Source organism: Sturnira hondurensis, unplaced genomic scaffold (assembly GCF_014824575.4).
Source record: "Sturnira hondurensis isolate 20B ecotype Veracruz unplaced genomic scaffold, ASM1482457v3 Scaffold0004136, whole genome shotgun sequence".
Lineage (NCBI taxonomy): Eukaryota > Metazoa > Chordata > Mammalia > Chiroptera > Phyllostomidae > Sturnira > Sturnira hondurensis.
In genome coordinates, this window is record NW_028076767.1 from 14,258,698 (window position 1) to 14,274,644 (window position 15,947).

The 15,947-nt window shown below is 41.7% G+C and overlaps 1 protein-coding gene across 3 annotated transcripts in view; it reads right to left on the bottom strand.

Annotated features, from left to right (window-relative positions):
- Positions 1 to 15,947, bottom strand: part of INPP1 (inositol polyphosphate-1-phosphatase) — a 24,138-nt gene continuing 8,191 nt past the window's right edge. Inside the window, exons 2-6 of one of the 3 annotated variants that reach the window (XM_037043755.1) lie at positions 10,241 to 10,506; positions 7,904 to 7,964; positions 5,082 to 5,282; positions 2,238 to 2,412; positions 1 to 751 (exon numbers count right to left, since the gene is read on the bottom strand). In XM_037043755.1, coding sequence (XP_036899650.1) covers positions 184 to 751; positions 2,238 to 2,412; positions 5,082 to 5,282; positions 7,904 to 7,964; positions 10,241 to 10,444 — 1,209 coding nt within the window. In that variant the 5' untranslated portion in view covers positions 10,445 to 10,506 and the 3' untranslated portion in view covers positions 1 to 183. Of the gene's footprint in view, positions 752 to 2,237; positions 2,413 to 5,081; positions 5,299 to 7,903; positions 7,965 to 10,240; positions 12,013 to 15,947 lie in introns of those variants that run through there. The other 2 variants (XM_037043756.1, XM_037043757.1) reach the window with 2 other exon arrangements.

Consider the following 15,947-nt stretch of genomic DNA (forward strand, 5'->3'; position numbering starts at 1 on the left):
TATTGTTGCATGAATGTCATTTATTTATTGAAATAAACATTATTATGAACACATAATGGACAAATGCTCCTCACAAGAGGAAGGTGAACACTGACCATCAATAGGACAAAGCTATCTTCAAACGACAGAGATGTTGGGCAGTTTCACAGTTTGGTTTATCGTTACACTGAGGAAAAGGTTCATCTATGTGTGTGTATCCACAGGGGCAAGGTTTTGGAGGAAGAGGCTCAGGAATGTCTCCAGCTGCTTGCGTGACCTGTATGCAATTAGTCCTCCCCTGTTGGCCCAGCGATCCACTCCACTAGTGTTTTCATTTTCCACGTGGTACACCAACTGTGGCAAATCAAGCCCTGTTTCTAGATTTCTACCCAAGCATTCTTTGAAGTCTACCATTCCCCCGCCCATGGCCCTGAGTATGGCGTGAGCAGCACAAGAGTCCCATTTGAACGTGGTATCTTCCGAAAAGATGTAAAAGTCCACAAAGCCTTGGACAACACACAGGCTCTTGTAACCAGCCCCAGCTGCCCGGAATATGCTGTCTCCACATACACGTGACAATGCAGCTTTGATGGCCTCCTTTTCACTTGTACTAATGACAGCTGAAAAACGGTGAGAGAATTCAGCCTCAGAGCTGGGGTTTTCAGTCAGTTGGCTGGGAGCTTCACTGCCGTTTCTTTGAGAGATGGGAGGCTGATGTGAATGGATGCTGGTCCCCATGTAAGAAAGGCCCCAGTAGCACTGTCCTTTCCACCTGTGGAACAGAACTTTCAGTTAGCGGCGGTAGGTTATCACATTTGTTTTTTATTATTCACTTTGTTTTCCAGCTTCATGATATGAAAAAAAATTAATGTAACAAATCTCAGTGCCCTTAAGCCTAGACTTAGAGATCAAGTAGCTAATTCATTTCTAAAAGTTACTTTGCATGCAGCTGTCTGTGCAGTTGCCGATGGTAACGCTTTCAGTGTTACAGCACCATCACATCATCCAGGGTGATGCTAAAGTACCTGTGGGCTTTCTGGGCCTCTAGGACATGGCAAAATTTCATTGCCGCTTTTGGCATTTAAAGGTTCCTAGGGAAAAAGATGAACAGATAGATAATCTGTTTTTTCAATCTGCAAGTCGTTTACAATCCTCATAGTTGTTTTTTTTTTTTTCACTTGGTAACTCCTGTTCATTGTCTTATTCACAAGCTCCACTTGGCTTTAACACAAAGAAAGATGGACTAATTTTTGGCAACAAATATAATAATGACACCTATCATTTCTCAATATCGAATTTACTATGCATGTTTAGTAACTTAGTCTATTTACAGAGCAGGAAGCTGAGGCTTAGAGATTGTGAGAATCTTAAGTACTGCTTCAGGGTGTGTGCCACTATTTTGTCAACTAATTCTATGCTATGACTCTGTCTGCATCTAGTCCCAATTCTTTTTAACTTCTTAATGACCTTTTAAAGATAACACACATTTTCAGTCTGGAAAAAGGCAGGGGGAGAGGAAAAATGTCAAAATCCCAGAGGCATAGTTTATGACTATTAAAGAACAAACAATTTTTAGTTGCCCAAAATAATTCAAAGGTCAGTAACAAATATGCCATCCTATACCAACAGAATGGTGAGAGCTACGTCAGTGAAAACTCCGAAACCACAGGAGCAGAGCTGCTGGTTTCCACCTGGACTCTGCCACGCCCTGGGGCACAGGCCGTGGATTGGAGGCCACTGGCTTCCCTGCACGCCCTGCACAGGAGTCCCTGGAAGAGTGACAGGGGAGGAGGCTGGCACGTTGATAAGGATAGCACCCAACAGTCAGGTTCTAATTTTCACATATTGTTTTGAATTTCTTCTAAAATAGTGTACAAGTTTCACTGGCTGTGTAGTGAGAATAATTTTCTTATTCCAACTGTATTAGAACACAGTGTTACCACTGCTATAATAATCTGGTTTTGAATGGGTTCTAGGGACAGGGAACCAGATTGCTACATTCCAGCAAAACAATGATTCTCTGAGATACTAGTTCTTCTAAAACTTCCTACCAGCACGCACTTAGCCCCAAATAAAATTATGCCAATAAAATGAGGCCAAATAAAAGAACTTTAGCTCAGACACGCAGACTTTTAGTAGGAACACTCCCCAGATATCAGGTCAGAGGAATGTCACGTGGAGTGGTAATCCTGACACTAAGCAAAGCCGAGGCTGTAAATTCTAGAAACCATCACATTCCTAAAGGGTTCGTCTTTTACCTGAGGGTGTTTGTGTCGCGTGATACGAAAGGTTGGTTGATGACTCCCATCAGGGGCACCCCTGTCTGTATGTCGTAGACGCCAATTAAAATGGTGACGCACTGGAGGCCACTGGGGAAGATTCCTTGGTTGGATTCAGTGTCCGCGGAACCCTTTATGTACTGGTACGTTGAATCTGCAAATGAAGCAAATTTGTTTGGGTTTGGGTAACGACTATTGAAGAAATAGTGACTATATCTTTAAACTCCGTCCTATATCATTTCCTTCTAATTTACTAACTGCTGTGGTCTGAATGATTGTGGTCCCCCAAAATTCTAACCCCCAAAAGGGATGGCATCAGTCAGTGGAGCCTTTGGTAGTGCTTCATCATGAAGGTGGACCCTCATGAATGGGTCAGTGCCCACACAGGGGAGGTCCCTGGTACCCCCCCTACCCCGGGTGAGGTGCTGGGTGTGAACCGGGACCTCAGCACTCCCCACCCGTGGTGGTGCCTTGATCTTGGACTTCCAGCCTTCGGAGCTGTAAGCATTATGGTCCTGTTGTTTATAGACTACCTGGGCCATGGCACTTTGTCGTAGCAGCCCAATCGGACTAAGACAGTCACCGTTTGTTTTTTACCACTTTTAAGCTACTTGGGTTTGATTTTCCTGATTATACGGGGACTCGAAGGGAGAGGACAGGTCTATGGTTCCCGTGGCATCTAGCATAGCACCATATATATAATAAGCACTCAAATACTCATCACGTTGAAGGCATTTAAAAGCGAATAGCACAGGACAACTGGTGGGATGTTTTTGCCAGTCATGGGACAAGCCCAATATGGATGAAAAAGCCTCCTCACAGGAATCTGGCTGGGATGAAAGTACATTTTTCTCTGTGGTCACTCAGATTAGGAGGAAAGAGACAATTATGGTAGCACAAAAGGAAAAAAATTAATGGGGCTCATGGGAAAAAGAAGCTGAGGAGCTAGGTTTCTTTGAAGAGATGGTGGGTGCCAGCAGGCGACTGCCAGCATGGAGTGAGGTAAGGCCCAGTAAAAGGTGTGCTGGGCAGAAGGTCGAGGGCTAGCTCACAGTCAGTTCAGGATGGAACCAAGAAATGGGAGGTCCCTGTCCTCAGAACTCTTAACTGATGCTGAGGCTTTAAGTGATAAAAAATTCTGGAGAGTCTTAGTCGGCATTTATAACCTATTGGCTGAATGTTCTCTAGTGACTTGGCCAAAAAGTTCATTTAGTTTTTTTCCATACGGTGGCTGTATTAGCACTTAGTTGTCTTTAAGTTCATTTGAAACAATTTTGTTAGATTGTATTGTGATAGCTGTCATATCAGCGTGCATTTTAAAAACAAAATTGGTGAATTTTTGTGCCATTTTAATATTTAAGATAGAAGAAGATACACAACATTTTTGGCATATTATGCGGTGTTATTTCCAGACATAAAAACACAATGGAAACACAAAAAAAAGATTTGTGCAGAGTATGGAGAAGGTGCTGTGACTGATCGAACGTGTCAAAAGTAGTTTGCAAAGTTTCTTGGTACTGTTGACATTTTGGCCAAGTGATTCTTTGCTGTGGGGCTGTCCTACGCATTGGAAGAGGTTTTGCAGCAGCCTGGGCTCTAGCCGTTAGAAGCCAATAGCAGGAGAGAGCTGGCATACTCAAAATACCCAAATCACTAAAGTCATTGTCGAAAATGAAAAATGTCTTCTATTTTGCAGAAAAAACTAAACGGACTTTTTGGCCAACCCAGTGTCATTCCTCATGATTGAAGGCCTTTCCCTGACACTGTGTGAGGTGCTCCCAGCACAGTGGGGCCGGCGGAGAAGTTTGCTGCCCAGCACAGTGAATGGCGCCCTTTGTACTGGGTGGAACACACCTGGCAGGTGGGAAGGAAAAAAAGGAACTTACGAAAATTGATACCTAGGGGACTGTGTTTACAGCATCTTTGAGATGAGGCCTACACTTCTAAAATGATGAGCTACAGATTTTGGTTCTACCACAATCATGACCCAGAAGAATAAGTAATGACCCTGGCTGGTGTAGCTCAGTGGATTGATCACGGGCCTGCGAACCAGATGATCGCGGTTCAATTCCCAGTCAGGGCACATGCCTGGGTTGCAGGCCAGGTCCCAGTAGGGGATGCATGAATGCATGAGAGGCAGCCATACATTGATATTTCTCTCCCTCATTCCTTCCCTTCCCCTCTAAAGAGAAATAAATAAAATCTTTAAAAAAATTTTTTTTAAATCTTAAGATTAAAAAAAAAAGAAGTAATAGGCAGAGTTTATATAGGGCTTACAAACAACTGCTCACGAATCTATTTAGCTGTGCTTTGGCCTGTACAGTGGTTTCAATTGCTTGTTCAATTGAATTAGTATGCAGTGCTTAAAATATGGAGAGATCTCAATAACCTGAATTTTAGTTTGTCTTTGAAAATCTAAAGATCTGGCGTGTGCTCCCGTATGGCAAATATCTGCTGACGGGGAGTGCTCTTTAATTGGCACGTGTGCTCAGTCAGGTACAGCTGCTATCACGTTGTTTTTCTCTCAGAGTTAGCAGTCTGGCCCCTGAAGCCTTTGAAAGATGAGTTCATTCGACTCTGTATGTGGCACGGATGCCACAAACACACATGTCAGTTATATGGTACAGATACATGTCTCTTTATAACAGCACCTCATAACACACACACCTCTTACTTTATCATTTTAAATGTTTAAAATTTGTTTCACTTCCAGGAGAGTTAAACTACATTCAATTTTTTTATTATTTTTCCAAGCCTCCCAACCCCAAAAGGAGTATTGCTAGGAACAAATTAATAAAAGTGAACACACTGTCCTCCACTTACCGATGGGATCCACCCAAATTCCCAAAATGTCCTGTGGAATGGTGATCTCTGTTGAATCCAGGGTTGGGTCGGTAAGGGTGACATCCTGATGAACAACCTTGGCTAATGCTTCAGATGCCAACTTGTTACCATTTAGGACCTTGCTAAGAAGCTCTACTGTTTCTTCCTCTGTTGGACACAGTCTCAAGATAATCTTTTCTCCTAGAGTAGAGACAAACTAAAAGTCATTAATTTCAAGAGTTGCGGGGGAGAAAGAAACACAGTGTTCAGGGAGGGTGCAAGAGCCGTGCACTTAGACTGAGTGACAGCAGCCTATCCGTATCAGTGGTTCCTAACCTGGCCAGCTGCCAAGGTCACGCTGGGGTGGGGGGCCATAAAGTCACAGATACCTAGTGGTCACCCGTGCACTTAGTGAGGGATGACTTCCAGGAATTAAACCTTCTCCCCAGAAAAATGCCTGCAGGAGCATATGTATACAATTTTGTATGCAGTTGAAGGGGCCTCATGGACCAGTTAAGAGCCCCTGAATCCTGAGTCCTTGTGACTTTGTAATATATATGTTACCTGGCTGTGTTTGAATGTGTTATTGCAAAGAATGATGCTTTTGTCCGCACTTCAAAGGGCTTCTACCTCTTCTATGATGCTGCTTTTAATGAAAAATGTTTATGCTCAGTAAAGTACTAAGATGAAGTATACTAATCTTCAAATGTAGTAAAACGATATGACTCTGAATGACACACATAAAACAGCTCTCCTCTGTGAAACACTGGAAATCAGAACGTAAGCCCAGCTGTTTCTCTGAGTGAAACCACAATTTACCAAGTTCAGGTGTTTTGCCATCACTTTAAACACGCTTCTTAGCCCCTTGGTTCATGTGGTTTCCAGCTCCCAACAAAAGTGGGGAAAGAGGCTGGCCAACACAGGCCAATTAATAGCAAAAAAAAGTGACAGCAATGGAGAACATAAACTTTGAAATATTAGGAAAATACGGCACTTCGGGCTTTTTAGGAATATAGACAAACACGCCTAGCGGCCCGAGGCATTCCAAGGACCAGTAGCATCTGCACCGCCTGGGAGCTGGAATTAAGAACTTCATACAAGTTGGTGGCTACGGAACAGTCAGGGGGATGTAAAGCACTGTGTAGGGAACGGAGTGAATTGTACTTCTGTAACCGTGCGAGGTGCCCGGTGGGCACTGGGCGTATCAGGGAAACGCTTGGTAAAGCACAGGATTATCTAAGCACTTCCTCCTAGAACCTGACACCTGACACTAAAGTAGAAGGATACTGAGTGTAATTTACTGAGTGTAAATTATAATTGAAAAATAAAATTTAGAGTTCTTTTAAGACAGAAATTTAGAACTTCAGGCTGCATTCCAAACGTACAAAATCCCGAGGTTACTGACATGACCATTAAAGTTTGGGAAGCACAGTATAAATCTGTTACAGTGAAGCAGCCAGAAACACTCGCTTAAACTCAGTCCAAGTAAATTCAAATTAAATTCAAGTATTAAACTTAAGAAATAATAATACTGATCATTGCCGCTTATTAAGCAGCTACTCTGGGCTCAGTAAAGTCTTGAGAGGAGCCAACCATCTCACATCACGCCTTTGCTTAAAATTCTCCAGTGAATTTGCATCACGTTTGAAGAAAACCCAAACTTTTCCTACAACCCTCCATGATCTATTCCTGTCTGACCCAACAGTCCTTCCCCTTCTCCACATTTCACCCCCCCCCCCCGCCACATGCTAAGCCCACCATCTCCTTCAGTTCTCAGGAAAATGTATGTGGAATGCCTTTTTGCCCCTATAATTCTAGGTAAGTAAAATATTAAAATACAGTAACTGTTCATGAAGTAGTCACACATGGGATTCTAAGTGTAGGGTTTGTTACAGATTACTCACAGGTTTGTGTTTTAACCTTCAGAAGTTTAAATGGGATTTTCCTTCCTTCTGTGCGCCACAGAACTAATTGCATCCTACAGAGCCCATGCAGAGACACAATTTTTTTCCAGGGTTAGTCTAGAAATTAGCTTTTCCTTCATAAATGTGCCCCTAGATGTTTAACTTTGTGTCACAGGACTAGTGTTTAAAGTTCACTATTTTAATCTCCCATCATGAAGCAAACAAAAAGCTCAAACTAAAAATAATTTATTTCTCTGAAAGAAATTAGATGGTGATTCTGATTTTTTTCTCTCTATACCATAGGGAATGTGGAGGTTCATCAAAGGAGAATCTGGCACACTGGAAACCAATTAAATAAGGCTTAACACCTGGTATTAAAAGGAACATTTTTATTCAGTCCAACTCCCTTTCGAGAGGTTAGGGAACGGGGAGAAGTGACGCGATTTGCTCACGATCACACGGGATTGAGGAGCAAGGTGTCTTCTGCAGTCTCAGCCAAGTGCACCACTCCCCAGCAGGGCCACAGACAGGGTCAAACCTCGGACCCAGAGCTGTCTGCACAGCTGTGCAGATGTCCATCTTCCTGAGGCATCTACAACTTCCATTAGGTTCCCAAAGGACTGTGCAAGTTTTCGAAAGGTTAAGTCACACATTATTGAAATACTACAGGTTTATATCTAAAATAATCCATGTGGCTTTGTTAAGTAACTCTAAGATACCACATTTCCCTAAGTTAAATGGCCTAGTATTCTGAGGTCATTCTAAAGTATTCTGAATAAAATCTAACGTTCAAATATTAATATACTGTCATTTACATGAAAGGTTTCCAAACATCCGTTGATTTTATAATGTAAATTGGAAATTAAAATAGAAAATGTTAATTAAGTTACAAAAATACATTAAGATTTGTATACTTACCCAAATCATTAGTAAACTCATTGGATTCTTCTCCAAAAATTTTTTTTTCCAAACCTGGAAACTGAATAATTCAGAGCATGACAACAAACAAAAACAATAACAATAAAAAATAAAACTTATATACATGTTCAATTCTGAATAGATTTCCATTTTGTATTTCAAATTACAGTAAGTAGCACAATTAGATCTGAAATTTAGAACTTTGCAATTGAAGAAATCAGTCTAAGCATAAAAAAAATGAAGTCAGCTTGGTTCAGTACTTAGTTTTCTAGCATTTTCCTCCTCCTTTGCCCTTACAAAGTCCAAATTGTGGTAGAAGTCAGGTTTCCTTGTGTCCTTTTGAGTTTGCAGAAGTATTTGAGTGGCAACTCCTATCCACTTAAGGAATGTTTTCAAAGGAAATTTTTTAATTGTTGCTTTTAAACAGCACCCTAGTGGCTTATACAATTTAATATTATTCATCAAGTATATAAAATTATTACTTGAGCCTGGATAGAAAGGATTAGCAAATACCATTACATTTTTATTTTCATTTTTCAGGTGTGTCTTCTGCACCTGTTGGAAGTATCATTCACCTTCAGGGTAGGGAGGTGATGTAGCAAAACAGCAGAAGGAAATATTTTATTGGGCAATAATGTATGCATCCATATAGGATGGAAAAGTCTTCTTCGCTTTGTATAACCAGAAAGCTTTCAGATATATTTTGCTTCTGACTTTCTCTACAGTAAAGATAATTTTTCTCAAAATATGTGCTGAATTACAATATGTGTGATGTTCTCAGAGAGCAAAGGAAGGAGATGCTTTAACTATTTGAGCTCAGTCATTCACAGGTGGCCAAGAGCTTTAATGATGCCTGCAACCCCTTGTTATTTGTTCGGTTTTGAAGAACAGTGCAAGTCAACAAGTACCGAGGCCCAGTTCCCAGACCTGCTTCTGTCGGTAGTGAAACAAAGGTATTTCGTAGCCAAAACTGAACGTCATCTATTTGTTCATAAGTCCTGGCATGTTCCTCGTCGATGAGCAACCGCCTGAACATGTTACAGTGCTTTGGGGCAAGTATTAGCCCATAAAAATTAATGTTGATGCATTTCTCCTCCAGTTGCTCAACCGTCCCTTGCAACCAACTCTCTTGATCACGATCAAAATAAATTTGCTTCATTTAGTGTATTGTAGCCAGATAATGTCGAGCATGAAAAAGTATACTTGGTCGAGATTTCAAAGGGTCATTTATTCCCTCTTCTTGCCTGTGGTCCAGTGGCTACTTAAATGATTCTAAATTATCCCCAATAGTTTGAGAATTTCATAAAATACTATTCCAATATTTTATAGTACCTTTTGTCATAAAGTTCTAGCCTCCTACATCTAAAATATATACATATAATTAGTAGATCATATAAAAGGCCATACAGTGTTGCAAAGAGTACAGACGCTGGAGCCAGGTGGCCTGTGTTCAAACCTGGCCCTGCCATTCGTTTGCTGTGTAACCTCAGACAAGTTGCTTAACCTCTCTGTGCCAGTCTTTTTTCACCTCATCCATTAACATAACATTTTATTCTTCATACAGTTGTTATGAGTTAAAAAGTTAAATAAGCCTTTAGAACAGTGCCTCACACATACTAAGCATTTATAAGCGTCTTATTAGTGTAATTGTTCATTATCACTCTGTATGAATTCAGTGTTCCCCCCAATCAGCTTAAGGTACCTAGAATCACAATTGTTGTTCGTTATAAATGAACAATTCTACTAACGTAAAGGGGGAGTTTAAGTCTACAAGCCCATAAGCAAGGCAACAATTAGATACATGAATATGTCAAAAAGATGGGACTTAATACATCAACATTTTGAAAAAGTTATGAAATAACTTTCAGTGATAAAATAATAGTTGTCATGACTATTGAAATAAATATGTGTCGTGCACACACATGCACACAGAAGGAAAACATTCTAACAATATATACCAAAACACAGCTCTGGTTTTCTCTGGTGGTGAGAAAAAGAGGATTCTTATATTTGCTGATAGTCCATAGAATGTGCACTATTTATTAAAAAGAAGCTTAATATAAAGTTCTATTCCAAAATGTTTCTTTCTAGCTAGTAGACTTCTGAGTGATTTTTATTTCATTATTTGCTTTTCTGTATTTTTAAATTTTTCTGCATTGAATATTTTAGTAGATTAGAGTCAAAACAAGGGGTGGGGGGAACTGTTGTTTGCTTCCTTGAATCCAAGGTGCTTGCATTCTGAAGCGGGAGGGGGAAGAAAAGACCTGCTGTTCTAACAGAGAACAGAAACCACAAGGGCAAATATTTTGTAATTAACTTGGCTGTGACCTTTCTTACCTTGTTCTCCATATTCTGTTTTATAACTTCCTGTACCAGTACATCAGCCAGGGTCTTGAAATCAACTGTGAACTTCTTGTTCTTTTCTCCTTCTTTCTTTTCTTCTATCAGCAGCTGGAAGAGAGCTTCCTGCTGCCTGCATGCCCGGGCAATGTTGGCAGCCTTCTCAGAGACGCAGAGCAGCTCCCGGAGGATATCTGACATTTCTGAGCCTTGCTTTTCAGTGGCAGCCGTGGGTGGAATCAGCACCTACCCTCTGCTGTCAGCTGGAAAAATACAAGAATGTGAGCAAGAAGGCAGTGCAGAGAGTGATGTCAGTCAGCCTGGTCAGCGTGGCTGCGTGGCTGGTGCGCACAGTGGGGCAGAAGTGGGCTTCCTGCTGTTCGAATGGACAGCAGTGCAGTAACTGATGAAGAGCAACACGAGAACGAACTGTTCCGTGCACTCACAACTGTGCACCTACTTTTGCCCAACCCTGTATATCACAGTCACATCCTCAGGGTGGAAGAGCAGATATCATGTAAAATTTGAAACAAAACATTTATAGTCTCAAAAATCCATTAGGCAAAGAATTGACTTCTAGGCGTTCATATTTATAAATCCCTGGATGGGCAGGTGAACAGTCAAGCATGACGTTAAAAGGAAAGTCAGCTTCTTGTAATGACCTTAGAATGATGACAGGAGCTTAGGAGTGCTTTTCCTTTCACCCTGTGGGGGAGGTTGGAGAGGATTTATCCTATGAGTTCTGGGGCAACTTCCTAAATGCTAAGCACCCATAAGCCCTGCAGTGTTCCGCAAGACTGAGGCAACTCTTGGGCACACACCCTAAGCAATCTCCCAGCCACCTTCCCCGCCCCATGAAAAAAACCCACTGTCTGTCCTGCATGTCTACTCAGAAAAAGTTTAAGTTCTAAAGTGAAGTGAAACGTGCAATTTGTTGGGACTTGAGAAGTCCTGGCTTCTAAGAGAGATGCTATCACACCTTGATATCCTATTGGGTAATTAGGAGAGAAACAGTTCTCATTTTTCAATAGTATAGCTGCATTTTCTTGAAAGCTTTAATAATTGCTCTCCATTACTGTGAGCATTATGTTGGGGATTATCGGTCCTGTCTCAAAGTCAGGAGCACGAGAGCCTAAGGAGGTTAAGTAACTTCTGGTTTACACAAGAACACAGGCTCAGCAGCAGCCCATGTTGTGCATCGTCATAACAAACACTAAACTTCTTTTTAAAAACGTCCCTTCATGGATATTACTAGGCTGAAAACTAGTACCACATAAAGCAGTTGATGCAATAAAGGTAATTGTGAATTGTCATAGCTGGTTCAAATTAAACAAGTTGCTATAAAAATATGCTTTTTTCTTGAGACTATGGGTCAATCATCATGAGAAAATATGTCCAACCTCCATAGTAATAAAAGGAAAGTGAATAAAGCCATGAGATACCCTCTTTCTCTATTAAACAGACAAGGCTGTTTTAAAGCTGGCATTTATTTTTGGAAAAGGTGTGGGAAGCTATTGCTGACCTCTGCTAATGGGTGTGCCCACCAGTGGGTTTCCAGAGGGCTGTTTGAGAAAAATGTGTCACTACCTTTGTAGCCAGCAACTCCAGTCCTGCCTTAATTTCCGTTAAGAAAGTCAGAGTTGAGTTAAAATATTTCTGTGCAAGAAGCATTAATATTATTTACAATAGCAAAATGTTGAAAATAATATTCCACATCAGTAAAATGTAAGATAGACCACTATGTGGTCATTAAACTCCTGTTTTTGAAGAATATTTAATATGGAAATATGTTAATGCTATAATGTTAAGTAGGAAAACAACCTGTGAATATATGATATATATATAGCATATATATATATATATATATATATGCTATATATATATATTAACAGAATGCACAAGTCCCAAGAGTATTTTACTATTCACTAACATTGATAATTTTGATTTTTGTTTTGAGATTATTTAAAGTAAAGGGAAAAGGATCAATGAGCTAACAGTTACCTTAATAGCTTCTTATCTTAAAAACAGCATAAAGATTTTAAGGAGTCCAATTTGAAAGTTTTCTGCATAAACACTATCAGTACTATCTATTTTACTCAACTTTGTTAAAACCAATTAATTTTTTTCCTAAAAGAAACACCACTGGGTAACCTGAGGAACTCTTTCTACAGCGCCCACAGAACACCAGGGCAGGGGCTCACACAGCTACAAGCCCCAGGAGCTCCCCCCACCCCCACCCCCATCCTCTCACCCGGCAGCTTGACCACCGGGAAATGCCAGCTTAGCCCTGCAGTCCTGGTGCAACCAGGCACACCGGGGCTTGGTCACATGGCACTTTGTCACATGACCATTTAGTGGTGAGGGAAACAGGTTTTGATTGACAGATTCCAACCTGGGGGTGGGGGCTGAGAGCACTCCTGCCAGGAGCCCTGCTCTCCCTCGAGAGCCAGCACTTCCCTTGCTCCCCAAAAGGCTATGAGCCAAAACCATGCCTAGATGCTCCCCATATCCTTATCTGTGCTTAAGCTGGTCCCACAAACAGATCTCCATCCCCTCTGGAATGTGCACTTGTGGGTTTCAGGGTCACCACCTCTTTCAGCAGCTCTCTCCTTCAGGATCTGGGGTACCTTGTCCTCAGCCTCCTGTAGTGGTTCAGGGAAACACGTGCATGTTACACTGGATGGTCGTGGAGTCCAGGGAGGCACATGTCCGATGAGCGAGGCTTCTCCTTACATCCTTCAAAGACGCAGAAGAAGGTCCTCTTTCACTACAGACAGCACAGCTTCCCCTGTGGAGGACTCTCCCTTACACACCAGACCTCATGGCAGAGAGAACCCCTTCTCTGTCAGCCCATCCTCATTTTAAATGCTTGGCCCAGAACTTCCTATGTGACCTCATATCTGGCCTCTCCTATGATGTGCCATTTTTGCCAGTTCCCCTATATCTTTTACCTTCTTTTGGCCACCAACTTTAATCAGGCCAGGAGTTGCCAGTGACTTCTGAGGTGGGCATATGTACCCCTGCCTCTAGAGCAGGAGCTATACAAGCTCCCCACCCCCACCCCAGGTCACCAGTCCCCAAATGCTCTCAGAGTAACATACACCTTTCACTTTGGGAGGCAGACCTCTTCCTTCAAGCAAGGCACAGCTAGTGGCTTGCCATAGTTATACAAAGTATCCTAACCTCTGTATCATCCCCACTTCCGCCTTCCTCCAATCAAGGTTGTGGAGGGTTTTCTATTTTCAGGGGACCCCCACTCTGCACCTTCTTACACTGATACACAGGTTTTAGGAATTTGTTGTAACACAATAATCAGGGTTTTCAGTTCCAAAGTAATCCCAGAGTTCAACCTTAATCATGCTTTACTCTGATACTAGGCAACAATATTGTACTTGGTCAGATTCCCGCGAGACTGCCCAGTGTCAGTTTGAGACTAAGCTTTCTCCAGCCATGCTATGGGAACCTCATCCTGTAAGAACCCAGCACTTCTTCAGCTATTTACCTTTCTCTGGGTCCCAGCTCCATTAAAAAAAAAATTGCTTATAGCTATTAGCATCTAAATGCAAAGCATTCTAGTTAATTTGCCTAGTTAGCCTGCTACTTTCTGACTAAATGGACCATTTTCTCCGAACAAAGCTAACCACCATTCTTCTCTGTAAGCTGCTTCATTATACTGTGTATCTCTCCATCTGTCCTCAACTCAGTTTACTCAGGCAAACCAGAATCCTGGTGGGGGGAGGGGGGTAGTGAGCACTTCACCCTGGCCTTGAATGACACAACTTGAGATTGTCTACAGAGAAACTGAGGACTACATCCAGTACAGAATTTCTTCAGGCTTAGCAGCAGCTCTTATGAACACTTCTGGAAATTATCTTTTAGATAATACTTAAAAGATTTTATTTATTATTTTTAGAGAGAGAGGGGGGAGAGAGAGGGGGGAAGAAACATCGATGAGAGAGAGACAGAAACATCAGTCGGTTGCCTCTCTTAAGTGCCCCATCTGGGGACTGACCTTCCACCCAGGCATGTACCCTGACCAGGAATCGAGCCAGCGACCTTTCACTTTGTGGAATGGCACCCAACCAACTGAGCCACACCAGTCAGGGCCTTTTAGAAGATTTTTAAAAGCAACCTTACACCTCATTATTGACCTAAATTTTATTTAAACACCTCAAATACCTTGGAATGAAAACTATTAGGAACTCATCATTAGTAAGTTATGACATTTACCATAATTTAGTAGCTTTGAATACAAAAGAATTCCTTTTGATTAGTATTTTTAATCGGTGTACTAAGAACTCCCCGTATCAGAATGAATTACCCAATGTGCCTACTTAAAAGACAGATTCCTGGGCTCCATCCCTTAGTGAATCAATTTCAGGATACAGGGCCCAGAAATCCGTATTTTTGTCAGCCTCTAGATGATGCTAAACAGAAATTTAATAGCTACTGTTCTTCAGGTTGCTTATTCTAATCAAACACTATACTGGCAGTTTTGTGGTGGTCGGGAGAGTGCGGCACCTGGGGGCAGATGTCTTGGTGAAACCATGTAGGTCCAGTGGTTCTGCTATCACTTCTCTATGTGTAGAAACAGGACCAAGTTAAAGTAAGACCTAACATTTAAGCCCTGGCTGGTGTAGCTCAGTGGATTGAGCGCGGGCCTGCAAACCAGACGATCGCGGTTTGATTCCCAGTCAGGGCACATGCCTGGGTTGCAGGCCAGTTCCTGGCAGGGGACACACCAGAGGCAACCATACATTGATGTTTCTCTCCCACTCTCCTTCCCTTCCCCTCTGGAGATAAATAAATAAAATCTTTTAAAAAATCTAACATTTACTAGGTACTTACTCTATCCTTCTAAGAACGTTACATATATTATTAACCCATTTAACTCTCAAACAACGCTATGAAAAAGGAACTAATCTCTCCACTTCATAAAAAGACTTTTTTAAAAGTCTTTCATTAAAAGACTCAGCCTTTCATAAAAAGACCAAGGCACAGGAGGTTATATGATTTGCCCAGAATCGCACAGCTAGGCAGTGGCTGGGACAAGATTCAAGCCCAGGGAAGCTGGCAGAAGCCCACTCTATTAGCCAGTATTAAGGCCAATAAAATTATTTCATAAATTACTAGTAGTTAACTAAGGAAAGAAATGAGTAATTATTGGATAAGTAATCATAAACTTACTATTATAAGGTACATTATATAGCAGAGAGAAGAGAACACACACCTAATAGCTGTTACTGGTTTGACTATTAGGAACCAGTATTTAATGGACGTCTTATTTCCTTTAGGAAAGAACCTTTTTTTCAGAAGAACCTTTGCCCCAGCTGATCCTCAGCCCTACTGCAAACCATCTTTGCCGGAGAGTAAAGGCTCATCCACCCTCTTCTACTGATGCCTCACAGGCTGTCCAGGCATCAGTGGTGAGGGAGGGGCCCAGCTGGGGCCAAATTTCTAATTCCTCTTATATTAGTTCCTAGAACTGCCATAACAAAATACCACCAACTGGGTAGCTTAAACAGCAGAAATTTAAGTCTCACAGATCTGGAGGCCAGAAGTTCAGGACCAAGGTGTGGACAGGTTTTGGTTTCTCCTCCTTGGCTTGCAGATGGTCACCATCCTTTTTGTCCTTACGTGGCCTTTCCTCTTTGCGTTCACATCCCTGTGTACCTCCCTCTTCTTATAAACACACCAGTGGGGA